At 29.8% G+C, this 27,270-nt stretch overlaps 9 protein-coding genes across 9 annotated transcripts; 6 read left to right on the top strand and 3 right to left on the bottom strand.

Annotated features, from left to right (window-relative positions):
• Positions 1 to 89: 89 nt before the first annotated feature.
• EIN_291380 (hypothetical protein) lies at positions 90 to 1,439 on the top strand (the record flags this gene model as incomplete). Its single annotated transcript, XM_004258762.1, has 1 exon — positions 90 to 1,439. One exon carries the CDS (start codon positions 90 to 92, stop codon positions 1,437 to 1,439), a length of 1,350 nt encoding a protein of 449 aa, XP_004258810.1.
• Positions 1,440 to 1,861: 422 nt separating this feature from the next.
• EIN_291370 (hypothetical protein) lies at positions 1,862 to 2,764 on the bottom strand (the record flags this gene model as incomplete). Its single annotated transcript, XM_004258761.1, has 1 exon — positions 1,862 to 2,764. The coding sequence occupies one exon, from the start codon at positions 2,762 to 2,764 to the stop codon at positions 1,862 to 1,864; it is 903 nt and encodes a 300-aa protein (XP_004258809.1).
• An 855-nt stretch (positions 2,765 to 3,619) lies between these two features.
• Positions 3,620 to 5,605, top strand: EIN_291360 (5'->3' exoribonuclease, putative; the record flags this gene model as incomplete). Its single annotated transcript, XM_004258760.1, has 1 exon — positions 3,620 to 5,605. The coding sequence occupies one exon, from the start codon at positions 3,620 to 3,622 to the stop codon at positions 5,603 to 5,605; it is 1,986 nt and encodes a 661-aa protein (XP_004258808.1).
• Positions 5,606 to 13,268: 7,663 nt separating this feature from the next.
• EIN_291350 (hypothetical protein) lies at positions 13,269 to 14,220 on the bottom strand (the record flags this gene model as incomplete). The annotated part of the gene is made up of 2 exons (XM_004258759.1): positions 13,269 to 13,508; positions 13,837 to 14,220. The coding sequence occupies 2 exons, from the start codon at positions 14,218 to 14,220 to the stop codon at positions 13,269 to 13,271; spliced, it is 624 nt and encodes a 207-aa protein (XP_004258807.1).
• Positions 14,221 to 14,951: 731 nt separating this feature from the next.
• EIN_291340 (tRNA 2'-phosphotransferase, putative) lies at positions 14,952 to 15,557 on the top strand (the record flags this gene model as incomplete). The annotated part of the gene is made up of 1 exon (XM_004258758.1): positions 14,952 to 15,557. The coding sequence occupies one exon, from the start codon at positions 14,952 to 14,954 to the stop codon at positions 15,555 to 15,557; it is 606 nt and encodes a 201-aa protein (XP_004258806.1).
• An 830-nt stretch (positions 15,558 to 16,387) lies between these two features.
• Positions 16,388 to 17,212, top strand: EIN_291330 (hypothetical protein; the record flags this gene model as incomplete). The annotated part of the gene is made up of 1 exon (XM_004258757.1): positions 16,388 to 17,212. One exon carries the CDS (start codon positions 16,388 to 16,390, stop codon positions 17,210 to 17,212), a length of 825 nt encoding a protein of 274 aa, XP_004258805.1.
• An 804-nt stretch (positions 17,213 to 18,016) lies between these two features.
• On the top strand, positions 18,017 to 19,126 carry EIN_291320 (stromal membrane-associated protein, putative; the record flags this gene model as incomplete). The annotated part of the gene is made up of 1 exon (XM_004258756.1): positions 18,017 to 19,126. The coding sequence occupies one exon, from the start codon at positions 18,017 to 18,019 to the stop codon at positions 19,124 to 19,126; it is 1,110 nt and encodes a 369-aa protein (XP_004258804.1).
• A 551-nt stretch (positions 19,127 to 19,677) lies between these two features.
• On the bottom strand, positions 19,678 to 20,055 carry EIN_291310 (hypothetical protein; the record flags this gene model as incomplete). The annotated part of the gene is made up of 1 exon (XM_004258755.1): positions 19,678 to 20,055. The coding sequence occupies one exon, from the start codon at positions 20,053 to 20,055 to the stop codon at positions 19,678 to 19,680; it is 378 nt and encodes a 125-aa protein (XP_004258803.1).
• A 1,255-nt stretch (positions 20,056 to 21,310) lies between these two features.
• On the top strand, positions 21,311 to 27,106 carry EIN_291300 (protein serine/threonine kinase, putative; the record flags this gene model as incomplete). The annotated part of the gene is made up of 3 exons (XM_004258754.1): positions 21,311 to 21,349; positions 21,724 to 21,876; positions 21,968 to 27,106. 3 exons carry the CDS (start codon positions 21,311 to 21,313, stop codon positions 27,104 to 27,106), a joined length of 5,331 nt encoding a protein of 1,776 aa, XP_004258802.1.
• Between the last annotated feature and the right edge of the window lie 164 nt (positions 27,107 to 27,270).

Raw genomic sequence — 27,270 nt, 5'->3', positions numbered from 1 at the left:
TTGATGTAACTTCTCTTGTTAAATTGGTTAAAACAAAATGTGAAGAAGATGGTGAACATATAGTGACTGCAAGAAACACTGCAATTCAAATGGTTGTTGAAAAGGAAAAATTACGATGTGACAAAGAGCTTGCAACAAACACACTAAGAAAAGCACAAATTAAAAATGAATTTAACATTAAAGCCTCTGAACTCACACAAAAGATGAAAAATTCCATCTTCCCAAATTTCAAGACAACGCACATTTTATTTGAAGAAAGTCCGAGTGAAACTGTTGACGATGAACAAAACAAACTTTTTGAAAAATTGGACCAAAAATGTGATTCAACACAAAGTGTCACACAAAGTGTAACACAAAATGCTACACACGTGAAAATTGAAACTTTGACTCCTTCAAAAGTGAACACTTTTCAATCCTTCAAAATGTCCCAAATGTGCAATAATTTAACACTTTTAAAATGTTCCAATGACGACGAAAGAACTCCATTTAAAAATGGTCCAAAACTGTTTCCAGAAGATTCTGCGACAGAACCCGAAGAATCCAATTTTAGAAATTTGAACGATTTCAACGACGACCAAAATGTAAAATTTGAAAAAAGCAAAATTGAGACAAACACAAATTCCAATAAAAATTCAAAGTCATGCGACGACGAAAAAGACGAAAATAAAAAACAACAAGAAAAAATTGAAAAAGTTGAGGATGACAACGGTGAAATTAATTTGAATAATTTAAACACCGTAAGTGGCTCGGAAAATTTTGTGACAAATCCGTTTCCTACAACCAAATATGAAAAACATCGCAAAACTCGATCGTATCGAAAATCGCGAAGCGACAAATCCGAGAGAGTCGAAATCAATTTTGAGACGAATAAAGTTGACAAAGTCGAAAATTTGAACACTTCCAAAATCACCGAATTTTTGAGTGCGGAAGACAAAGCACAACTCATGGAGTGGTCTGGAAGAACAGTCGGGAAGGCTGTGTTCAATTCATTGACAGATGTCTCACAACGATGTAGTAGTAGATACTCCGAATGTATGTCAAACCGTAATGGTTTTGTTTTGGTTATCTCAACAAAGGGTTTTGATACTATTTTTGGGTGTGTAGTGACGAAGAAAGCAAAAGTGAGTGGAGACTATATACACGACGATAACTGTTTTATTTTCTCATTAAAACAAAACGGTCAAATAATTAATCGCCATTTTTTGATTAAAAAGGAGAAACAAGACTTTGCTTTTTTAGCTGGGGCGGAGAGAAGTTCAAAACGATTTGAAATAGGAGAAGGGGATATCAAGGTGTGGAAGAATGTCGATGAAAAAATGATGTGTAGATGTATACCCAATTCATTTGGATGTAGCGAAGAAAGTACCTGTGTATGGGGGAAAAAAGCTGGAGAGGCTTTTGAAATATACAATTTTGTTGTGTTCGAGTTAAATAAATAAATAATTGATTTCATTGTTATTATTTTAATCAATTTAACATGTTTATAAACAATGCGTACTACAATTTGTGAAAACAAAATGTGAATTCAATATTTTAAAGTAACACTTTTTAATTTTATTTTTTTAATTAATTAAAAAGTTGTTATTTGTTATTTTCGACACAAATATGTAAAAAATAAAACACAATTGCATTATTATAATTAAAATGAATGCAACATAATTATTTGTGAATGTATTTACTTAATAATTAAAAAATAATTCGATAATATTTACTTAAAATATCTTAATGATATTTATTGTAATATATTAATAATATTACCTAAGATATCTAATTGTTAAAATAAAATGATGTGTGATTAATAAGAAAATAAATTGTGTTTTTGTAATTCAAAATTAACACAAATTTAATTAAAAAAATAATTTTAATTGTACATTGTATCAACAACACAATTATCTGGTATTTGAAGACAAGATAAAATTCTTTCCTTTGGCATTTTAAGTCGAACCAGACTGGAACATTTTAAAAACACTCCTTTTCCAACAAAATTTAATTTCTTTGAAAATCTGAGTTCATTCAGTGTGTTGCAATTCATGAAAGCAAATTCCCCAACACATACAACTGATTTGGGAACGCCGATAGTAGCAAGACTTCTACATGAGAAAAATGCACATCTTCCTATTTCTGTGACAAAATCTGGTATTTCAATAGTCTCAAGTGAAGAACACAACCCAAAACAAGAAGAAGGTATGACTTGTAAATACAAAGGCAATTTCACTATTTTCAAATTTACACAATTATAACACAAAAATTCTCCAAGAGACGTCACTGAGTTTGGGAGAGTCAACGTCTGCAAATTTGATAAACCCTCAAAAGCCTGTTGACCAACAAATTTGAGTGAATCGTGAAATTTCATATCAACAATTTTTGTTTCTTCAATTAAAGCATTTTGTCCAATACCACTGACACTTTTTGGGAGTTTAAAGTGTTTGATGTAGTAATGCTCTAAACTGGTTGGGTGAGTCTTTTTATACATCTCCATATCTCTATTTGAAAAGACGGCATTTTTATATACAACTTTCTGATATGGAAGGTCGACAAGAGTTTCTTTGTATGTATATGAAATGTAGTCCACTATATAAGCAACTTTTGGTAACTTAAGATCCTCTTTGTTGTACATATATTGTGTTTCTATTTTTGGAAAGAGTCTCTTTGTTTTACTAGTAATAGGTATTGGGTTAAAGTGAAACTTTAAGAGACTATCTTGAAACTTTTTGCATACAGATATGACGTTGAGATAGTCTTCCATCGTTTTGAAGTATTTCATTACTATTAGAATTGAGTAAGAATCTAATTGAATCATTTTATTGTGTGTTAATTGTAAGTTCGAATAATTCTATTTATATATCCATTTTCCCGGTTCTATAATTAATTTTATTTCCATTATTTTATTATGATAAATTATCTTTTTTTTTCAAAATTATTATTATAAATATTATATTTTTTTATTTACTATTTACTATTTATTGATTATTGTAAATTATTTTCCCCGTTTAATTAGGATTTTTTATATTATTTTTTCATAAAATAAATCTAAAAATAAATTAGGGTGCAAGGCTAATTATAATATATAATTGGATATAATAAGCTAACCTACAATATTGAATTACTTTAAAAACCCAATTTATTATAAAAAAATTATCATTTTTTTAATTTAATATAATAAAAACTTAAATACAATTTTTTCGTTTTTGTTTGAATAACTATCTTAAAAAACTTTTAATTAACTATTAAAATAATAATAAACTATACAAAACTATTAATTATTATTTTTTATTTATTATTATATTATTCGAAATTATAATTAAATCTATAACTTTGAAACCCCAAAGTAATACAATTTTTTGTCTTTTTTGACTGATCAGTTAAGATTCAAAATAATGACACATGATAAACTCAACCATGAATTATAATTTCATTAACTACACAAAGTAGGAACACCAATAATCATAAAACCTCTTAATATTATTATTCTTTTATAATAATTAAACACAATTATTACTATTATAATATTATAATAGTATTATTACGAACAAACTAATACATATTATACTATATTATACTAAATAGTATTCGAGTGTAAGAATCAAATTAATTCACCAAAATAACTCGAAAAGTCACAATGGGAGTGCCGAGTTTTTTTGCATGGGTCTGTTCGATGTGTAAAGACTACACCAAATATCTTCCGAAGAACATTCAAGAAGACGACTTGCGCGAGCAAAACCACTGTGGCCGAGATTTCGACACCTTTTTCATTGACTTTAATGGGATAGTCCACAACTGTTCCCATCCGGCTCACGACGTCGCACCTGTTTCTGAGGCCGAGTTATTTGATCGTATCTTTGCTCAACTTGATCATTACATTAATTACGTTCGTCCCCGGAAATTAGTGTATATAGCAGTAGATGGGGTTTGTCCCTTTGCGAAGATAGTCCAACAGCGGAAGCGTCGCTACATTAGTGCGCGCGGGAACTCGGGGACTTCTTTTGACTCGAATTGTATCACCCCGGGGACTCCCTTTATGGAGCGCCTTTCCGTTGCTTTACACGCGTACGTTACGAATCGAATGGACACTAATCTCTACTGGAGTTCACTGTCAGTCATTTTAAGTAACCCTAATGTCCCTGGAGAAGGCGAACATAAGATCTTCGACTTCCTTCGCAAAGAGTCGAAGAACACGGACTTTGCCAATTTGAAGCATTGCGTCTATGGGATGGACGCAGACTTAATAATGTTAACATTAGCTTCTAACCTCCCCTTTGTCTACATTATAAGAGAAGAAATGGAATTCACTAAACCTAATATAATCTGCGATGTATGCCATCTTAACCATCGTACTAATCAACACGGGAAACCAGTCAATTTGATCTTATGCGACCCAAATGTGTTAAGTACTTGGCTTATTACTGAATGCGCGAAGACGTGCGAGATGAAGATGGAAGACATCAGTCGCGTTGAATTGATCAACGACTTTGTGTTAATCACATTTTTGGTCGGGAACGACTTCTTACCTAAAATCCCGTCTTTAAAAGTCCAGAGCGGCGGGATGGAAATCATTCTGAAATACTATTGGCCGCTTTTTAAAGAGGGCAAACGACTGACAAATGGCATTAACATCAATTTACATTTATTAAAAGAAATGTTCGCCAAAATCACTACAGAAGAGAGTGAGTTGTTAAAGATGGTTGTGCGCACTACAAAGAAGTCACAAGAGGTCAAACAATATGATGCGGGACTTTACTTCGACTCTGCAGATACTATTATGATCCATACACAAGGCTATCATACTCGATATTATGACACACACTTTGGTAAGGCAAACAACACAGAAAACTTTTATAAACAAATAGTTGGGGAATATATAGAAGGCCTCTTTTGGGTCTTTCAGTACTACACTGTAGGTGTTCCATCATGGAGATGGTTCTATCCAGAACACTACGCCCCCTTTGCAGAAGACATCTATAAATACATCGACTTGAATCAAGAAGGTCTCTTCGAGCCAGATGAACCAATTCTGCCAATGGAACAATTGATCTCCGTCTTACCACCACAATCATTTAATAACATCCCAAGCACTTTGGCGTCACTCGTCGTGTCAAAGCAATCGCCAATTTTAAACTACTTTAACACTACATTTCGCACTGATATCAATGGTGAAGCGAAATTATTCAAAGGAGTTCCTCAACTCGATTTTATAGATCTTTCGAAGATTGAGGAATTGGTGGCGGAGAGGATGGCCGAGCTCAAAGGAAGAGAAATGAGGAGGAATTCACGATATGGAGAGAACTTGTTGTACTTCACAACAGAAGGAGAGTACTCGGAGATCATGCCACTCTTCTTGGATATTCAAGTAAAGAACTTCGAAACTATTCAAAAGGTCAATGAGAAGATCGAGAGCAACCCAGAAACTATTTTGAATGAAAAGGAAATCGGATGTTTGGAACTCACAACAAACCAAAGAAAGATTTTACTCGGAAAGTTATTGCCAGTCGTCGACACACAATTCTTCGTCTCCCCAAAATTGGAGTACTTGTTACCTGAAAGAGGTTTTCTTAAGAAAATGATGGATAAACACGTCGTTAACGCTTATTTCAGATTACTTGACTAATTGAAAATTAATTAATTATTTTAATTATTTTAATTATTTAATACTTTATTAAAGAGTGTTAACGTGATAGGGCGTATCCACACGGAAATGGTGAATCCCTGCGGATTGGAATATTTTGTGTGGATAGCCTCTTATTTTTTTGTCGAAAAAATTCAAATATCCGTTTTAAACCATATGTTATGATTTTTAAAATTAATAATTGTTACTTATAATCATTTATGGGACAAAAATGATACACAAACATGAATACCCCCATAAGGAGTATTTCCAATATTTGCAATAATTTCATAGTAAGAAAAAACGCTATTTTCAGCCTTTTTTGAAGTGGTAAAATAAGAATAGATCAAAATGAACAAATAAAATAACTAACAAAATTTTAATGTATTATCCCGTTTATTTGATACATGTAACACTATTTTTTCGATTTTTTTTAATTGAAAAAACATTTCAAAAGTGATTTATGTGATTATTATTTGGGGAAATTCCCGTTTTTTGCATTAAAAATATTTAATTTAAATATCAATTAACAATTATATTATTTTTTCGTTAATCGTGGCTCAAAAATGCATTATTATCACTTTTTACTAATAGTATTGTAATTTATATAAACACTCCATTAGTTTATTATTTTAATAGTAATATTTGGGAATTGAAATTTGTTAAATAAAGTTCTTTTAGTTGGCTCAAATTATACGCATAAAGACGGGTTTTACATCCTAAATTATATTCAGGTTTTGTTGAAAATGTTAAAGACAAAGGTTTTATGTCTAAACTAAACTATTAATTAATAACAATAAATTATATTACAATAGTACATTATTTATTAACATAAAAATGACAGAATAATCACAAAACAAATTCTATTAACATAGTTAAATAAAATTTAATTTTTACTATAAAAAAGTTAAAAAGTTAAATGGCAAATTACCACATTGTAACAATAAGTTATTATTTATGTTATTAAAAAATCATAACAATACAAGTTAATTATAACAATAACATACGACAAATACCAACAAAAACCATCAAAAAATACAAGGTATGTTACTCATTACATTTAACACATAATAATAAAGATTGTCTATCTATATTTACCATCCACACCTTTTCAGCCTATCCACAGTAAACTATGCCTCAGTATTTTATGACAAATTATGAAACAATTTATATAAAAATATTTCAAAAAATTATTTTCAAAATACATTATTATAATGAAATAACTTTTAACTATTATTTTATATTATTATATTTAATATAAATAAACTAATAGTGATACTATTATACTCAAAACTACAAAAATTAATAAATTGTATTAAAATATTAGTTTTGATTTTGGATTCAAACTAATAATAGTTTAAAACAAATTCTATAAACATGGTTAAATGGTATTATATTTTTACTATAAAAACTTTTAAAAAGTTAAATGGCAAAATACCGCATTTTAACCAAAAGTTTAAAATTAAATTATATAACAATAGTAAATTGCTCAAATTTATAACATATTGCTATACGGCAAATACCAACAAAAACCACTCAAAAATACAAGGCATGTTACTTATTTTAAACAACACTTTATAATAACAATTGTCTATCTATATTTACCATCCACACCTTTTCAACCTATCCACAGTAAACTACAGTCAAAGGCGTCTATTTGTCGTAATTATAATTGTCGAAGTTGCTTATTTGTCGCACAACTGACCAATCATTTTGGTGTACGACAATTAAATATTTTGTTCTCGAATCTGTAACTTTTGTTGAATTAAAAACTTCTTTTTATTCTTTTGAATAACTATAAATTAATTTATTTTTAATATAAATTAATATAATAAAAAAAATTATAGTATTAAAAAAAACAACTTTATTATTAATTTAAATTGCATTTTTAACAAATAACTTAAATTATAAAACTAAACATTTTAAATTATAAATCATTTTTTGTTCTTTTCAAAACATATCTTTACAGAGTGTGCAGTTTCTTATATCTAGTAACAACTACTTCCAAGAAAAGAGTCCAATTTACTCATTGTATCTAAAACGAAATCAACATAATCATCTTTTTGTCCATCACATACTTTCCTTGAAATTAAACAAAGGTTGGACTCTATTTGTTTGATCATTAAAGAAAAATCTTCATCATTTTGGTCATCGTTAACAAATTCATCTTTTTCATCGTTATTTAAGGGGTATACATTTTCATAGTTTACATTTATAATGGAATCAATGGTGTCTACTGCTTCATTTTGATGATAGGGTATACTGTTATAAAGTTTTATAATACTTTCATTGATTCCCATATCATCCTCTAACTCCATTCTGCTGTCTTGCTCGAACAGTCCCGTGTGCATAAAACAGTTATGAATAGTTTCAGCGCTGACTTCTTTCCAGGCTTTGGCAGAAATTATTATAGATTCAACAACACTCAGCTGTGTTTGTGCAACATTAAACTCCATTTTTGGGTTTTTTGTTTTCTGGAAATAATTCGATGATTTTTTCTGTTGTGTTTTGAGAAATCGTTTCTTCTATTTCCTGACTACAACATCCAATGGAATTTTCCAGTAAAGTCTTTTCATTTTCATCAAGGGCTTCCAGATGTTTATGAACAACAAATTTCTTTTTTTTCAATTTCACATTTTTGTTTCTTAGTTAATTTTTGTATATAATCTTTTATAAAATGTTTTCTATAATGATTTTTGAAGGAACTTATAATACCTTGGTCGTTTGGCTGAAGTTTACTTGTCGTTCCAGCTGGAAGACGCACGATTTCGATGTTGGTTGGAATGTATTCATCTTTGTGTGTAGCAGCATTATCAATAATAAGTGCGATATATCTACCAGAATTCTTTAATTCACAATCCCACGTTTCTAAAAATGTATTCCATATTTTTACAGACATCCAACTGGAACTCTCCTGTGAATAAACAACACCCAATTCATTAAAAAGTGTTTGTGACCCACCTCTTGGACATTTTGCTCGATGTATTATAATTGGTTTCCTTTTGTCGCTTCCATCACAATTACAAGTAAATAAAAGCGTTATACGCTCCTTTTTCATTTCTACATTTTTTAAAGATTTTTTATTTGTAAGACATTTTCTTGGTAATTGTCTATAAAAAAGCCCCGTTTCATCAGAGTTGTATACATCTGAGAAAGAATATTTTTTCAAACGTTTTTTGATATCTTTGATTTCTTCTTCATAGAACGCAAGATCAACAAGTTCCTCTTTCCCGACTCCCACTTTATATTTGACCCAATCTTAGTTTTAAACCTTTTTACGAATCCTGGAATATCAATAATCGTTTTTCTTTTATCGTTTTCATTTTGAAGGATATCATTGACCTTTTCTTGTAATACATTGTCGTCCAAGAAAGAACCGGAATTTATGGCTTTCATTGTGTACTCTTTTAATTCTTCAAAAACTCTTTCGTTTTTAACCTTTCTAAAATGTTTGAAGCTCTTAATTTCTCTTCTCCTGTAAAATTCCAATTGTTTTGCATTGAAATTGTATTCTGGAAATTTTGAATTAAATTCAAATGTGATTTCTTTCCAAAAATTTTTAATTTTTGTGGTTTTGTACTTCTTGTATAATTCCTTTATTAATGTGTGTGCTTCGGGTGTGATGCTTTTGTAGCTTTTTCGTGATGGGCATTTCAGCGTTTTGAAACTCATTGTGTATTTTTTAATTCTTACTAATTTATTTTATATTATTTAATTCATAATAAATTTATTTACTATTGTAAATATTAATAATTGTTTTCTTAATTTTAAACCAATAAATTAAAAAAACCCTTTAGAATTTTCTCCACAATTCTCTCATTTACGACAAATAGATATTTTTTTCTGCTGGATTTACGACAAATAGACACCTTTGACTGTATGCCATAGTATTTTATGACAAATTATATGTTATTTTATAAATTATTCAATTTCAATAATTTTATTGATTAAATATAGTTTATACAATTAGTTAAATAAACTAAAGTTAATTAATTAAAAACTTTAGTCTTAAAATTTTTAACAAAATTGTTTTTTTTTGCGGCAAATTCGTTTAAATGGTAAAAGTAAAAGATGACTTTTACTAAAAATAAAATTTGTTTTTTCTGTTTTAACTTTCAAAAAATTCGCTTTTTTATGAATTCGGTCCAAAAAACGTATTTTTTTGTAAACTATTAGGCAAATTTTATATCAATTACAACAAAAACGTGTAAGATTTTCAAAGCCATCCACATAAAAGTGGTCTATCACGTTAACACTCTTAATATAATTATTAATTAATTTAATTATAATTATTTATTAATTTAATTAAAAAGTGAGTCACACTCTTTTTTCTCATTTTTTAAAAATTATAAAATCGTTTGGTTCAATAATTCAGTGCTGAGTAACGTTGACGTTTTTTTATAAAATCAAGATGAACTCTTTTTTCTTTTTAAAAACAAATAATCATAAATTAACGAGTGAAAAATTGTTAAAAAACAAATAATTAATGTGTAAATTTTTAGTCTAACAACCACAAAAGTCGTATAAATAATATTGACATTAGAGTTTTAATTAACGAGGTATTTTTAAAAAAATAACTCGTTAATAAAATAAGATTGTGAAGGCGACCTTCGAGATTGTCACGACCCAAGTAATCCCAAGATCTTTTGGGTCGAATTAATTATTTTTTTTTGTAAATCGGCATTTTACTTTCCTCTTTACCAAATAACAAAAAAATATTTTTTAAAATTTCACAATTTTTTTTCTGAATTTACACATTGTTGAATTGGTTAAATAAAATCATCATTAACTTTAACAGATCGTTTTATCAATTTTCATAACAAAGTTATCTACGCAATCAAATTTTCAAATAAAGTCGACCAGAAAATTGTCGTACACCAGAAAATACTCGTACACTTCCAAAAATAGAATTTATTTTTTTAAAAAAATAAGTTTACTCAAAGAAATTTCATTTTTCACTTTGATTTTATAAACTGATTCTTTTTTGATCTTTTTTCTTCCAAATGATGCTTTAAATCATTTTTGATGTATTTTTTGTTTTTTTACGAAATAAAATTCTTTGAAAATTTATATGTTGTTAAGATTATCATTTTTTATAAATTGTTTTTTTGTTATTATGTAAATATTGTTATTGGCAAGTATAGTTCGGTATAGTTTGAATAGTTTACAACAATGACTAATATTTTTCAAATGTGTTTTTTAAACAAAGTTCATAAAAATAGAACACCAATGATACCACCATATCTACTCAACTCAACTTTCATATCGTAAATGAACAACGGTGACTCATCGATTAACAAGTTTTTAGCATTACTAATGTGGCACTCATTATTTTAATTACATAATCGAAATTTTGAAGAGTGAACTCGTTATTTTTTTCAAAGTTCGTTTTTTGATGTTTTTATCGAAAGTCAATAACATGAAAATATTTCAATATCAACACATTCAAAAAACTGTCCTGAACATTGTTTGTTCAAGGACTAAACTATAACGATAGACGTGCAAAGCTGATATGAACCGTATTTTTTATCATTTATGTTTTTTTGTAAAATTTTAAGAAAAAACAAGCACTTATCAGTGACAATAAAAACATATTTTAAAGCATAAAACCCGAAATTGTACTGTAGCTGAAGTAAAATTTTTATATCATTATTCAAGTCGTCATAAAACAAAACTTGATAAACCACAAAAAATTTAAACAACTTATAACAAAGTTAAAACCATTTCTTTATGATTATCAAATGAACATTTTCACTGTTCAAATAATCTTGCTTTTACAAAATCATGACTTTAGAACCGATGGTTAAATACGAACCATAAACACATAACAAATTAATTGATAAAATATTATAATAAGAACTGGGTTGCTTTTAAAATTGACCAACTTTTATTGTTTTTGATAACTTCAATTAAATTATAAACATGACATTAACTCAATAAATGAGAACATCGAGTGCATTTTATAAGTGTTTTCTTGGCTTTTAACATTGAAAAATACACGAGAAGATATCGAAAAAAATGTCTGATCCGACCAAAAATATCAACAATATAGTAAATGAATATAGTTTTTTTTAATTATTAATAACTATATTATACATATAAATAAAACAGGTGATGTTTTTTTTGAAAACAACAATAGTAATATTTATTAAACAATTATAGTGTATAATTAATGTCTTTTTGACACTATTTAACATTTAAAAGAATAGTTTAATTGTTATATTAAAGCTATTTATTATTAACATTCAACATAACCCCATAATTATAAATTAAAATATACATTCAATTCAAAAGATAGAGAAATACATAAAATGTAATTGAAATGTTCGTGAGGTGGGTTTGGTTTAACTTGGATTGTTTTCATAATGTAATAATTATAATTAATGATTTCTATAATGACAAGATTGTTAAAATTTGTAATAAATTGTGGTTATCTAAATTCTATGTAAATAATACTCTTAATAATAACATATTAAAATCATTAATTTACATGTTAATAAATAAAAAATATACTAGTCTAGTTCGAATATATATACAATAATTTTATATACTATTAAATATAATACAACATTTTTTAATTAACATTATTATTTCAAATTGTTTTATAATAATGTATTAAAAATAGTACATTTATTGAATATAGTACATTTATCGTTTTTTCGTTAATTAAACCACCTATATTTTGGAATAAACAAATGATTTGTAATTTAATAGTTTATGAATGGTTAATAAATGGTTTATCAAATGTTTTATTCTCTAAACAATTTGAATCTTTTTATACATTTCAATAAAAGTTCAATGTTTTTGATTTGAAATCAGCTTCGAATTGTTTCTTATATCGAGAAAAGTACAAAGAAATTTTTATTAACTTTTCTTTAAAAAAATGTAATTTATGTACACAAATCTATTTTAGGAAGTGTAGGAGTATTTTCTGGTCGACTTTAAACAAAAAAATCAAATATACAATAATGTTGATACTATAATAATTCTCAAATTAAATATTTACTTAAATAATAGTTGTTTATTACATTGATTTTATTGATTGTAAATAATAACCTTTGTGTAATGACAACGATATACATTAAAACAAAAATAAACAATTATCATCAAGTTCATTGTGTAACTAGGTCGATGTACACAATTTTCGTGAAACGACTTTTGTTGATAATAACATGTTAGAGAGTTGTTATATACAATTATTCTTTTATAACTATCGTTTTCTTGTTATTCATGTAAAAACACATAATTAAACATATATACCTTAGTAACACCACAACATTTATTATTACATATAATAGAAACATGTATTGATTATTAATTTCAATAATTTAATAACAACAGATGATATATCAGGGTTCACTGTTCATCACAACATTTTCATTTTTTTAAAATGTCAAAAATAAAACGTGATAAATTTTTAGTGTGAAAACGTGTAACATCAAACCTGAACTTAAAATCATTACATTAAAATTACTGGAATAACACAGTTTAAAACATTTTTTTACAAGTTGTTAATTATTTTACGTATGTTTTTGACTTTAAATAATTATTGTCATCCCAAGCATTTTGATGGATCTTCAAGGTCGCCTTTAAATTAAAAAACATGTTAAATACAATTTTTAAATTTAGAAATAAAGAAATGACAATCATAACTAAATTATACGAATTAATGGAGGAGATGGTAGTTATCCAAATCTCCTTCTTTTTTCCGAAGAGTCGATTCCATATCAGTTGTTGAGTAAATGAGAAAAGAAAATGAAGACACGAGAATAAGTGACCCAACGACTTTATAAATGACTCGAACACGATCCAAATACACATCATCACAGTCAGACTTCGTTAAAGATACACCACCGTTGCAATCAAGACATCCAGTGTTGGTACTGAGACACACACAACATTTAAACTTACTATAAATATATTATTATGGTATTATAATTATACTAATATACAAGTATAGTATTATTTATGGTATTTTATCAAAATATTAATGGATACCTCAATACTAATGAAAATATAGTTTTTGTTGTTATAATAATTTATTTAAAAAATTGAAGAACAAAGTAAATTATAAAAATTACAAAAGTTATAAACGTTATTATAACTATAGTAAATATATAAAAATACACTTTTTAGTATTTTTTAAATAAAATAACTATATATATGGCATTATAATTATTATTATTAATAATAGATATAAGTACTATTCTATATAGTAAATCATAGTCACAAACGTCTGTCTCGATCACATCGATTTGCTCTTTATTGAATTGGGTGAGAGAATTATCGTTATGTAAACCAAAAGTTAAAATAAGTACGCCTAAGACAAAAAACAATAAACAGTGACAACACGAACAACAACAACAGATACATGAACTACACTGGATAACTAATTTCACTGTTAACGCAAAGAGAATGATCGAAACGACTCCAATGACTATATGAAGAACAGAACAATAGAGTGCTCCTATCATCACTACATCTATCCATGTTAAAACAACTTCATAAAATTCGGTGTATTGCCAGGAATGTAAACTAAACCCCATTAAAATACCACCCCAAACTATACACAATACTAAAGTACACCATGTACTTAATGAAGAATACCATGCTGTCATGTGTATTTACTTTTCAAAGTTTCTTTTCTATGCTAATTCTTATGTAATGAATTGCTGTATTAAAATTATAATTTTTTATTAGAATAGCAGATTTCGAAGAATTTCAATTCAAAAAGATTGAGTGAATAATCTTAGCTCGATTTTTCAAATTGCCTTTTTTCAATAATTTTACTTATTTCAATAGTCATATTAGATATTATTTATTTAAGAATTGTAATAATAATGAAACTTGTGGTATTAAAAAAAAATAAAAAAATTAAAGAATTAAAGAAATTTAAATTCTTTATTATTTATTTGATCAGATTGTAAAATGGTTAATTAATAATAAATAGAATTTAAAAATAATAGTTTTGTTTTATTTATATTTTATCACAATGAATAACTTTCTTAATAGTTCTTTCTATATATATTATAATAATTTTATTATTATATCATAATCATATTTTAATTAACACATATTAATACTTATTTATAACAAATATAAATTAAAAAATTACAACCAAATAGTTTAATTATTATAGTTTATTTTATATTTCAATAATAAATTTTAGTTGTTTTCAAAAAAAAACTTATCGAGTTTTTTTTTGATTTTTTGTTAAATACAAAAATTAGTTTAAAATAATAAATAAACTATAATTATAGTAGTTTCATAAACGAATGAAAGACAAACTTCAAACATAATGATATAAATAATAGTAGTTTATAACAATTGTAAATCATTCAAAGAACTCATGAGTAACTCCCGAGCTGACATCGAAGTGAGTAAGACAATATCATATCTTCTACGTCATGGTGCCCAAAAAGAGCATCTTCCAATGGATGAGTCTGGGTGGGTGAAGATGACTGATTTACTTTCAAATCGCCAGATGTCTGGAATTTCACAAGAAACAATTTGTCGCATTGTTGCGACAAATTCCAAACAACGATTTACAATCGAAGGGGATGGGCAAGATATGAAGATCCGAGCTAATCAAGGACATTCCATTGACGTGAAAGTTGACATGAAGAAGATAGAGACCCCCGAGGACTATCCAATAGTCATTCATGGGACTTATCTCAAAAACATTTCAGAAATCCTCAAAAAAGGACTTCTAAAAATGGGACGCCTTCATGTTCATATGGCAAAAGCACTTCCTCAACACATTGGAAAACAAATGAGTGGGATGAGATCAAATTGTCAACTTGTGATTTACGTCGACATCAAAAAAGCGATGGGGGATGGTTTGGTGTTTTATGAAAGTTCAAATGGTGTTGTTTTGTGCGAAGGACCAATCGACAAAAAGTACTTCCAGAAAATTGTGAAATATCCGTCTTTGGAAAACTATCAATTTAACTAATTTTTAGTTGTTTTTCTTATATTATGTTTATAGAAAGTTGAGTTCAAATATGTCTTTAATATTAACACATAATATCGTACTTTTTAAATAACATCTATATGAAGAAATTAATCTTTCAATTATAAAATAATATGATTTATTTGTTACTAAATTATAAATAATATTAGTTTCGTAATGGTTTAAATAATTAAAGTAAATATACCAAAAATATAATATTTTCATTGTATAATCTTATTATATTTTATTTATAATAAAAAAATTACGAATGACAAATTATAGGATAAATTAATTATACATACAATTATAAATGTATTATACTTTTTAATTTATAATATACATAAAATTTATTATATCAAACTATACTACAAAGTTCAACAAACTGCATCTTTATTAAATGAAGAAAATCTTTCAAAAAAAAAATTTGTCAAACAATCATTTTTTGAATTGGTTTTATTAAAAAATGTGAAATCATAAAGTTAATTGTATAAAATGGAACTATTCATGATAATTACATTTAAATTTTTAATTTTGTTTTTAACTTGTTGAAAATGAAAAAACAATTGAAAAAGAATTATTCATTTTATCAAATCCCAATTTTTTTATTAAAAACAATTTTTATTTTATTTTTTGTTTGAATATATCTATAATAATAGTTTAATAGTTAATTAATAACAAATAAAAAAAAAACAAGAAAAAAAAAACAATTGACAAACATTAACAAACGGATAAAATAGGTGATTCCAATTCCACCACTATTGAACTTTATACATTTCAAAAAAATCGAAGAGGAGTCTTAAAGAAGAAGTGAACTACAAAATTCCACAAAATTGATGTTTGGCATTTCTACTCGCCGTCTTCATTTTTTAGTAGGGGGAGCGGTGGCTGGTGTTATATCACGAACAGTTGTAGCGCCATTAGATCGTATGCACACACTTACTGTAGCGCGTTCACAAGAGAAAACAGTAGATATGTTACATGAGATGTTAATGAATGAAGGGGTATTAGGGTTATGGCGAGGGAATTTTGTGAATTGTATGAAAGTCGCTCCGACGACTGCGGTGAAGTTTTTTGTGACAGAGACTTTGAAGCGGATGGCACAGAAATATTATTTCCAAAGCACACGAATTCCATTTGGTATCAATTTTGGGATAGGAGCTGTTGGTGCTATTTGCTCGACTTTAGTGTCACACCCAATTGATGTTATTAAGACTCGAATGAGTATCGAAACGACTAAAATTAGAAAGTACGACACTTTCATGGGGACCGCTCAGACTATTATAAAAGAAGAAGGCGTTCTTGGACTTTATAAAGGTATCAACTTCGCTATATTATCAGTCACTCCTTTCCAAGCAGTTAACCACGCGTGCTTCGAATTTGTCAGTCCTTTCGTCCCACAAAGCTCTTTGAAGAAATTGTACCAAGGTTGTCTCTCATCGTCGTTGGCTTTCTCAATTTGTTACCCCCTCGACGTCGTCAAGAGAAAATTGTTGGCTAAGAAGGCAGACTCCGTCGGAGAGGCAGTCGCTAATATCTTGAAAAATGAAGGACCAATCGGGTTTTATAGAGGTTTCGGTGTCGGGTTCTTTAAGGTCGTCCCCCTTATTTCGGTCCAATTCTTCGCCTTCGATCAATACAAAAAATTCTTCAAATTGTGAATTGAATGGTTCAAGTCTTTTTTTTATTGAATTCAAAATTGGAAAACAGTTCGGCAAATTGGAAATAACAGTTATGTACTCCACTGGTATTTATTTCGCGGTGAACGATTTTATAAAAACCAAATTGAATCGTTTTCATGTTTTGTAATTTAGTATAGTTTAATTATTATTATTTTATACTATACTTTTGAAAATATTATATTTATTATTTATACTATATATAAACTTACTAAGTATAGTTTTGTAATAATAAAGAGTTAAAAAACTATTAATTATAAGTAAAATTATTCTTAAATAATTTTTAATGCAAAACTATGAACTAATATTTTATAATTTTATATTATAAAATAAATCATTTGTTTTCAAGCCAATTGTTAAATATAATTCAATTTGGTTATTTAATACTATTATATTATTATAAAAGTAATTAGTAATTGTTTACAATTATTTTATTGGTAAACAATTTTTACATTTCATATAAATTATTATCAAATACAAAAGTTAATAATTTCAGGTCATAAAAATAATATGAATAACTAATTAAAAGTTAACATTGTTTTTAAACAACGCTAATAGAACACAAAATACAATTTTCCTTTCGACATTTATAAATTTCTCAAAGAGTTAAAAGAGGTAAGAGCAAACACACTTGTTCTTGCTTGAAAAAACATTTTTTGAACTATTTAAGACATTTTCCCGTTAACTTATGAAAATCTTAAGTAAATTCCACCAATTTGTTTTATTAATAATAAAACAGAAACTTGAAAAGTCGACCGAAAAAAGCGGAACTGCAAAAAGAAACAAATGCCACGAAGTCAGGATGATAAAAACATTGAGTTGCTGCGTTCCCTCTCTTTGACCACTGGGAATAAAAGATGTATGGACTGCCAGGCGATAGGGCCAGTTTATGTTGTGATAAATTTCGGCACTTTTGTGTGTCAGACGTGCAGTGGCATTCACAGAGAATTTGGGCATCGTGTTAAATCAATTTCAATGGCAACCTTCACACCAGAAGAAATCGCGAAGGTGAAACGTGTTGGCAACGAAAACGCAACAAGAATTTGGTTGGCTAAATGGACAACCGCTGAATTCCCAATACCAGAAAGCGGCAACGAGCGTAGAATTCGTGAATTCATGAAGTTGAAATATCAAGATAAAAGATGGTTTGATCAGAACGCTTTCGAATCTATTATGGCCGGGAAAAAGGTCGAACCCGTTTCACACCAACCAGTCATTAGAGAAGAACCAGTCGTACAACAAGCACCACAACAACAAGAGCAAAAACAACAACCCGCCTCTACAATGTTTTGGGGAAATGACGATAACGTCGGACCAATCCAAAAAACAACTCCACAACAAAGCCAACAAGCTCCAACACAACCACCTAAACAACAAGCCGGCAACGCGATGTTTGAAGTCGAGAAAAAACCACAGAAAAAGGTCGATTTTATGGCACTCTTTGATAACGCAATGAAACAACCTGCTCCAAACGCCCAACCCGTCCAACAACCACAACCATTCGATTTCTTCGGAAATGTTCAACCACAGCAGCCACAAATGGCCCCGTCGCAACAGGTCTTTGGGCAACAACCGATGTATCAACAACCACAACAACCATTGTTCTCCCAACAACCACAACAAATGTATCAACAACAGCCAATGCAACAACAGATGTTCTATCAACAAACTTCAGTGTATCAGCAGACCGTTCAACAGCCGATGTTCCAACAACAACCCGCACCACAACAAAAACAATCCCCACAACCATCTCAACAACCAAAGTATCAGAAACCTCAGCCAGATGTTTTCTCGTCTTTGGGAAGTTATCAGCCAAAAGCTAAGCCACAGGAGCAACCAGCAGCAGAACCTGCTAAGACTACAAACCCGGCAGAGAACGTTTTCGATTTTATGTGACTTTTTTAATTTGGCTGTTAAGTCTTTTTGTTCCAAGGTATTTGTATTGAAAATATTCCTCTAAAATCGGGCTTTATCAGTGCTTTCGTTCGGCATATCTCAATCTCAGTATATTTTATCTTGTCATTTTATTTTACTATATATGTTACTATTATTATAATTTTATTTACAAATAAATTATTGTTATTTTTATTTTGTCAAATAGCATTGACAAAAAAGTTGATATTTTTTATTAAATAAAATAAATGATAATTAAAAACAAACTTAAAAATATTGTAATTAAATAGTTATATTTAATTAAAAAATAATTAACAATCAAACCTTTTTTTAATTATTTAACAATAACTTGTTTTATGAAAACAATTGCCAATTCTTAAAAAAAATTGAAAAAAAATTAATAACGATTTTATACTATAAATTCTATAACTCATTTTATTAAAATAAACTAATAAAAAACTATAAATAATTAATAAATTGAATAATAAAAGGTATAAGTTCTTATTAATACTCAAGTTATCAATCACAAACACTCATTTACTCATACAAATCAATCACCAGTCAGAGACTTCCTTTGAATACACTGACGATTCAGCCGACTGTTTTTTGTTCATCGCTGCAAAGTACTTTTTCTCATATCCATTTCCTCTATCTATCCCATCCCACTTATAGTCTGGGGGTATTCCAAATCTATTTTGTGGAAATTTACCTTTAAATATGGGCCGAGTACTTTTCGTTTCGCCATTTGCATCAGATTTTTGAGATTTTTCGGGTTGGTTCTCATTTATTTTTGCACTTTCTTCTTTCTCTTTCCGTCGCTTGAACAATTTTGCCATTGGATCTCCAAATCGAGTTTTCGACCGCAAAATTTTTTGCCGCTCATCCTCTTGTGTGTCTTTGTGTGGTTTCTTTGCTTCGTCTCGTTCCGACATAACTTTTTTTGTTTATTTTTTAATTTTTAATTTAGTAATAAATTTAATAAATTTATTACTAGTTTCTGTTATTAAACAAATTAATAATTTTACTTCAAAATAAAATTTTTAATATATAGAAGAAACTTTTTTTTTAATTATTGGATAGTTTTTAGTAAAATTATAGTATATTTAAAATTTGTTATATTATAACTGTCATAAATAATAGTTAATTATAGTATTATTTTAATTAAATTAACAAAAAAACCATATGACTAGTAAAAATATAACACATTTATTTACAATGAGTGATAATTTTTTATAGTTTTATATAGTACCTTTTGTAGTAAAATATATTAATTATCTTATTATACATAAAACCAACCACATAAACAGAAAAGAAGAACTCAAGAACTTGAAAATCAGCGAATTTTGAGATGGGATATGAGGAGTACCTTCAATATGTGACTGATTTGTATAGTGAATACTCAAACAAACTGTTTGAGTATTGTCAGTGGAAGAAATCGAAACAGACTGAATACATTGATGCTAAAACAGTCATCGACGACAAGTCCATTTGTCCCACTGAAGAGACGATGTCACAAATTAGAAAAAGAGCCGTTGAATGTCCGTCTGTCTGTCAACCACCAGATACCCAAAATTAAAAAAAAATTAGTTTTTAAGTGATGTGTGTTTATCAGAAATCATTTTTTATTTTTTGTTCACATCAGATTTTAATTTGGTGTGTAATTACACAAGTTCTGGAAAGTGAATTGAACGATTTGTTGAATTAGTCGTCTTTCGTAGTATACTAGTAATATAGTTTGATGTATTATATATATATAACATTTGTTTTGTGATAAATTTTAAAAAATATAATTATTAATTAGAATATAATATATTGTATTATATATACTAATACTAATACTAATTACCTAATAAATAAATAAATTTAAAATTTTCTTTATTTACAAAATTAAAAAAAATTATTTTATTAAAAATTTTAAAATTTTTGATACGAAACTTTTAGACAAATTAATCTAAATTTGGATCTCATTTTTCGTTTGGTAAACAAAGTGTCGATAATATAAACATGTGTATACATTTCTAATTATTAAAATTAAAACACTTTATAATTTTTACATGTTACTAATAACATATTATAATTAATTTATAAAATATTTTTTTCTCCACAAAAAAACTTGATTTAATCATCACATTTAAGTTTATTTATCTATACATTTTAATTGTTATAATTATAAATATAGTTCTTTGGATGCTTCATGATAATATGATAATTGTTGACAAAAAAATAGTTGTTTTTCATTAAGTTAAATTTATGTTAAACAAATATTAATAAAAAAATAGTTTTGTAGTGATTTATTATTGATATTCTAATAATTTTGTTTTTCTCAGACACAATAATTAATTATTAATAGTTATAAATAAAAAAATTTATAAAAAGATGATTTTAGAAAATCGTTGTTAAACTAAGATAAAGATAATTGTTTTTATGATAATTATATTATCTTATTTAAAGCAACATAAATATCGTAATTATTTGATCTTATTTTTTTATTAATCTTAAAGTTATTATTTTGATAAACAAAATTTAGCTTTTTTAATTATACTGTAAAATATAAAAAATTAATAACTAATAAATATAATAAAATTTGTTTTTTATAAAAGAAAATATTAACCACAAATGTCTATATTTTTCGTTTTTGTGTTATTTCGAAAAAATTCCAAAAATTGAAGTTTACAAAATTTTCGTTTTTCTTTTCGTTTTTTTTTCGTTTCCAAGAAACTGATAATCTTTTTGAAATCTCCCCTGGATTTAATGTGTTTCGTTTTGGCACATCTATCTCTTTTATTTCTATTTCTTCAAATAGTAATATCTGACGATCATTACGCATGGTGTGATGATTATGAGAATGGAACTTTATTTTATCGAATAGATAATAAATGGGATTGTGTTTATGACATTTCCAATCCCGATTTTACGAATGTCACGTTTCGCGGTTTTTCAATCTTCAACACTCAACAATGGACACGTTTTGACGTTTATCCAGATTGTTGCAGTAAAGAGGTTAGCCGGCAAGACATGAATACCTTTACGGTTATAGATGATGTTTTACCGGTAACCAAATCCCTGTATTTCTTATATAGAGATACCGCTTTCTCAAGACCGTACCAATCAATTTTTATATATGAGTTCTTCAACACTGTCGCGTGGAATATCGACACCAAACATATCATCCCAGGGAGCACCATAAGTATGATCAGTTCCAGTACCCCTGAAGCTTCTCTCCGCCACACAGTTAACGTTTATAATTACCGCTTCAATTTGACTTCCGCGTATACTAATTCTTCGATCCTTTCCTACGCAAAGTATAATCTTTCTTTCAAGAACACGCCCATTCCCTTTGTGAATATTTCTGGCCGAACAGAAATTTATTTAAGTGACGAGGATTCCGTGGATAAATGTCAATATCGATACACGACTGATTTGACTGCACGTAGTGCACCCCCCACAAATGGCAACTTGAAAATGCACAACTTGTGCACGACCGGCAATTTCAAGCGTATGGCTCTCTGCGCAAGCACCGTAGAAGACGATTATAAGGACTGCACATGTACGTACGACCCTCAAGAATACATTTATTTGAATGAATATGCAGACTGTACTTATATGAGTGAATTGCTGACACTCACGATCACTGTCAATCAAGATGTCGTCCCCTTCGAACATTTGTGGAATACATTCTCCACAACGCCGGATATGGCAGTTCACTCCCTTATAATCCCAAAGGGGAGAAACATCACCTTTCTTGGAAAGGTCATTCTACCGGATTCTCCAATACTCATCACCGGAAGTGTTATATTCAAGAGCATCCTCGTCATCACACGAGACGATCTCTACTATGACATCGGCACTTTCTCTGTCGAGGAAATTAACATCGATAACTTGAAAAATAGAAACACTTCAATTTGCTTTGTCGGCAGATGCGGAATGGAACAGACGGCTTGTGAGAGGGTTTTTAACTCGGCAGGTATCAAGGAAAAACGTTGCGGGTCCGGGTCGAAAAATAGATATCTGCCCCTTGACAGCGAAGTCAACTGCGACTGCAGACAAAGTGACTCAGCACACTACTACCAGTCAGACTGCACTTTGATGAGTACCGACAGACTCTACAGATTCGACCTTTTTGTAGCTTTCGATTATATCGGAGGAGACGCTCCTCGATATTGGAGTTCCTTGACAGTTCTGGCTCCGATAAAAATCAGTGGCGTATCTACAATCGTCGACGGTCTCTGTAATTTTGAGAAATCTGGAAGAGTAGAACTTTATGGCGCCTTACGTTGTAAGAAGGTAGTTTTGTCGTCGAGCAGTGAGATAGTCGGATATGAAGGGTCTCAGCTGAAAAGCTATGATTTTGCATTTATAGATAAAATAACTAATAAGAATAGTAAAGCAGTGATTCATATGGGAAGTGGGTCTTTTCAATCTGACGGATCGATGACCGTCAAAGTCGATCCATCCCAAAACGAATGTTTTGAGTTTGCGAGTGCGAAGGGATTAAATAGTCACTCGATGGATGGAACTCTAATTTCCGATAAAAAATATAGTTTGGTCGTATTGGGGAATCTCGTGAGGATCTGTCCAATCACTAAAATCAATAAAGAGGTGATTTGTGATTTTAAGACGAGTGAATATAACGGTTTTGTGTTTGACCAGTGCCCGTGCGATAACGAAGGGTGCGTTTTTCGGGTCGACGCAAACGTCAAAGAACTTGATTTTTCACAATTTACGGATTTGGTCTTTGAAGGCCAATTTATTATTCAAAATAGTTTAGTAATAAGAAATACCGATCGCGTCACGTTCAAAAGTATAAAAATAGAAAACTTAACTAAAGAGCTAGTAAGTGTCGACGTCATTGGCGGAATCATCACAGAAATAGAAAGCCCCATGATTGTATCATCGACTAATAGTTCTGAATTCTATGGAAATACTATTCAATTTACTTATCGCCCAAAAGGGGCGTTTCCTGTTCTACTTTCTGGTGAACTATTTGTTATTAATATAGATACTATATATACCAATGCGATAGAACTCACCAATTTCAAAGGACTCATCACAACGCCACAAGGGATGGATATCAAGAAAAATGGGAGAGGAGAGACATCCTCTACGTTGTCTCTGCAAGCGAACGAAAGAGGCAAATACGAGAGTGTAGTAGTGAACAACAACGAGTATGAGATCTTGACGTGTACACATAACGATCAAAGCCGTTCGTGTCATGAAAAGGTAGAGATAGAGCACTGTGTGTTCTATTTAGACGATCGTTATTGTGTATCGTGTATGGAGTATTATAGATTGAATACACGATTGAATGTATGTGAGAAGATTTCAATTGCGAATTGTAAGCGTGAAGAGCAAAGTGTGTGCGTTCAATGTGCTGAGAAATATGAATTAAAGAACGGCCTGTGCCAACCTGTAAATATCGAGAATTGCGACTTCTATAAGAACAATTGGTGCAGAAAAGCACAAGGCGGGTATTACCCGGTAACTTCATCTACTAAAAAGTGTTCACCGCACACTCTTGTGTGTAATTCAGTATCGAGTCTGATATGTAGCACTGGGTACATCTTACATAACAAACTCTGTGTCCTTCCTTCCACACAAAATGCAGTTGTATCTTCAAACTACAATACTATAGTCTGTTCAAAGGGGTATTATATATTTAAGGGTGTGTGTGTTTCGTGCTTTTCTAAGTATGGGAATTGTGAATTGTGCACATTATTTTCCTGTACGCTCTGTAAAATAGGGAGTGTTTTAAATAACGGTGTATGTATTCAATCCATAGGGTGTCAAGCCATTCAAAGCAGCAATTGTCAGCAATGTCTTTCCGGATATTATAATAAGGAGTCATGTAGACCTTGTGGAGAGAATTGTGAAATATGTAGTTTCACAGGGGAGTGTCAAGTATGTTCTCCGCAGTACTACAAAAGTGGGTTCAATTGTTATACCAACATGAGTCAATTCAATACGACACATTGTACAACAGAAAAGAATGGGGAATGTTATACCTGTGACGATCACTTCTATGCAACTCACTTTGGGTGTTTCGAATGTTCATCAAATTGTTCCACATGTACTTTACAAAGTGATTTATGTACTTCATGTCCTTCATCATATATTCTCCAAGACCACATATGTCTTCCAGAAGCTTTTTATAGTGATTCTTGTCTTCGTCTTAATGCAAAGTATTGTTCATTATGTCCGACTAACTATTTCCATTCATCAGAAAACTACTGCAAACAATGCCCACTCAATTCTATCAGTTGCGCTAACACCACACACGTCTTCGAATGCTCCAGCGGGTACTTCCTCTTCCAAAATCAATGCAAGAAGATCTCGGAAATTTCTAACTGTCAGAAAACAAACGATTTCGGATGCGCTTTGTGTTACGACGGCTTCGCGTTAATTAACTCCCTTTGCGTGTCATGCAGCGATCTCTGCCAACAGTGCCATTTCTCAGATGAGCACGAAATTTGCGACTTATGCGAACTCAATTACGTCATCGACAATTTCGAGTGTTATCCGCTTTCCTCAATACAAAAATGTTCCGAAGCCGACGGTGAAAAGTGCACAAAATGTGAGACGGGATACACTCTATCTGCTGGAAGGTGTCGAAAGCTATCGCGATGGTACATCTACGTCATCGTCGCCGCGGTAGTGGTTATACTATTCATTATAGTAATTTTAACTATACTTATAGTAAAGAAAGTGATATATCAAAAAGTTCGAGTTCGACAAGAACACGTGAGGAAGATCACCGACGTGAGCAGTAGAACGGACTTAGTCTTCTGTTGTGTAGGGATTGTAACAGACAAACCGACGATTGAGTTTGATGGATTACTGCAAGTGAATAATGAGCGAAGTTCGGCATTATATCTTGGCAACGTTGGAGTGGACAAGGTGAAGGTTCAACCGACTATTATAGGAAATGGGAAGTACGACATTTTTATAACGCCAGAATTAGCGATCTTGCGGAAGAATGAGGTTTGTCAGTTTACCGTGCATTTGACGCCGAAGTGCTCGACACATATTGACGACAAAATAGTCTTCTCGCTCCATAACTTTGCGAAGAACACGTCGACGAGCTTTTCGATCTATATTGATGGGTATACCGAGAAGACGTCGATCATTGATTTTGATGAATTGACGATAGACACGAAAATAGGAGAGGGAGGGTTTGGGATAGTTTATCGGGGATACTTCCGGGAGGCAGAAGTAGCGATTAAGACGATTAAAGAAGGAGTTGATGAGATGGAGTATCGAGATGTGAATAGTCCAGATACTCCAATGAACAGTGAATTTACTAAAGAAGTAGAAATGCTTGAGAAGTTCAAATGCGAACAAATTGTCACGTTCTTTGGAGCATGTTTTCTCCCAACAAAAATGTGTTTGGTCACGGAATTTGCAAAGTTTGGGTCGCTGTCGTATTTGATTAGTAAGAAGAAGATCTTAACGAAGTATTTGCGAGTGAAACTGTGCTTAGATGCTGCGATGGGAATACTTTACTTACACGAGAATGGGATCTTACACAGAGATATTAAACCGGACAATATCTTGGTGTTCTCATTAGACACACAAGAAAAGGTCAATGCAAAGTTAACTGATTTTGGAAGCGCAAGAAATATTAATCGACTGATGACTAATATGACATTCACGAAAGGTATTGGAACTCCAGTCTATATGGCACCTGAAGTCTTGGATAGAAAAAGATATCGAACAACAGCGGATGTATACTCTTTCGGCATCGCTATGTACGAAATAATAGGGTGGAAAGCTGCATTCTCAATGAAAGACCCTCAATTCAATTTCCCGTGGAAAATAGCAGAGTACGTGATGGCGGGAAAACGGCCTAAGATCACTAAAAATATCCACGAGGAGGAGTTCTCTATTATTGATGGCGCTTGGAAGATGCAACCAGAAGAACGGCTACGAATGGCAGAGATCGTGGAAAAGATTAAGAAGAGGTTGTTAAAGATTAAGAAGGAATAAGTCATATGTTAGTTATTAGTTTATTTAATTAGACTTCATTATACTTATAATTAATAGAAAATAATATATATATTATTAATATATATTACTTAATTTAATTAATATTAAAATATTAATTAATTTACTATATTCTATATATTTAGTATAATTAATTATATATAGTA

This window comes from Entamoeba invadens (genome assembly GCF_000330505.1).
Source record: "Entamoeba invadens IP1 unplaced genomic scaffold scaff_1105074725111, whole genome shotgun sequence".
In the NCBI taxonomy this organism is placed as follows: Eukaryota; Evosea; order Mastigamoebida; family Endamoebidae; genus Entamoeba; species Entamoeba invadens.
The sequence above is the reverse complement of the archived record's forward strand: the minus strand, read 5'-3'. Positions and strand labels throughout refer to the sequence as shown.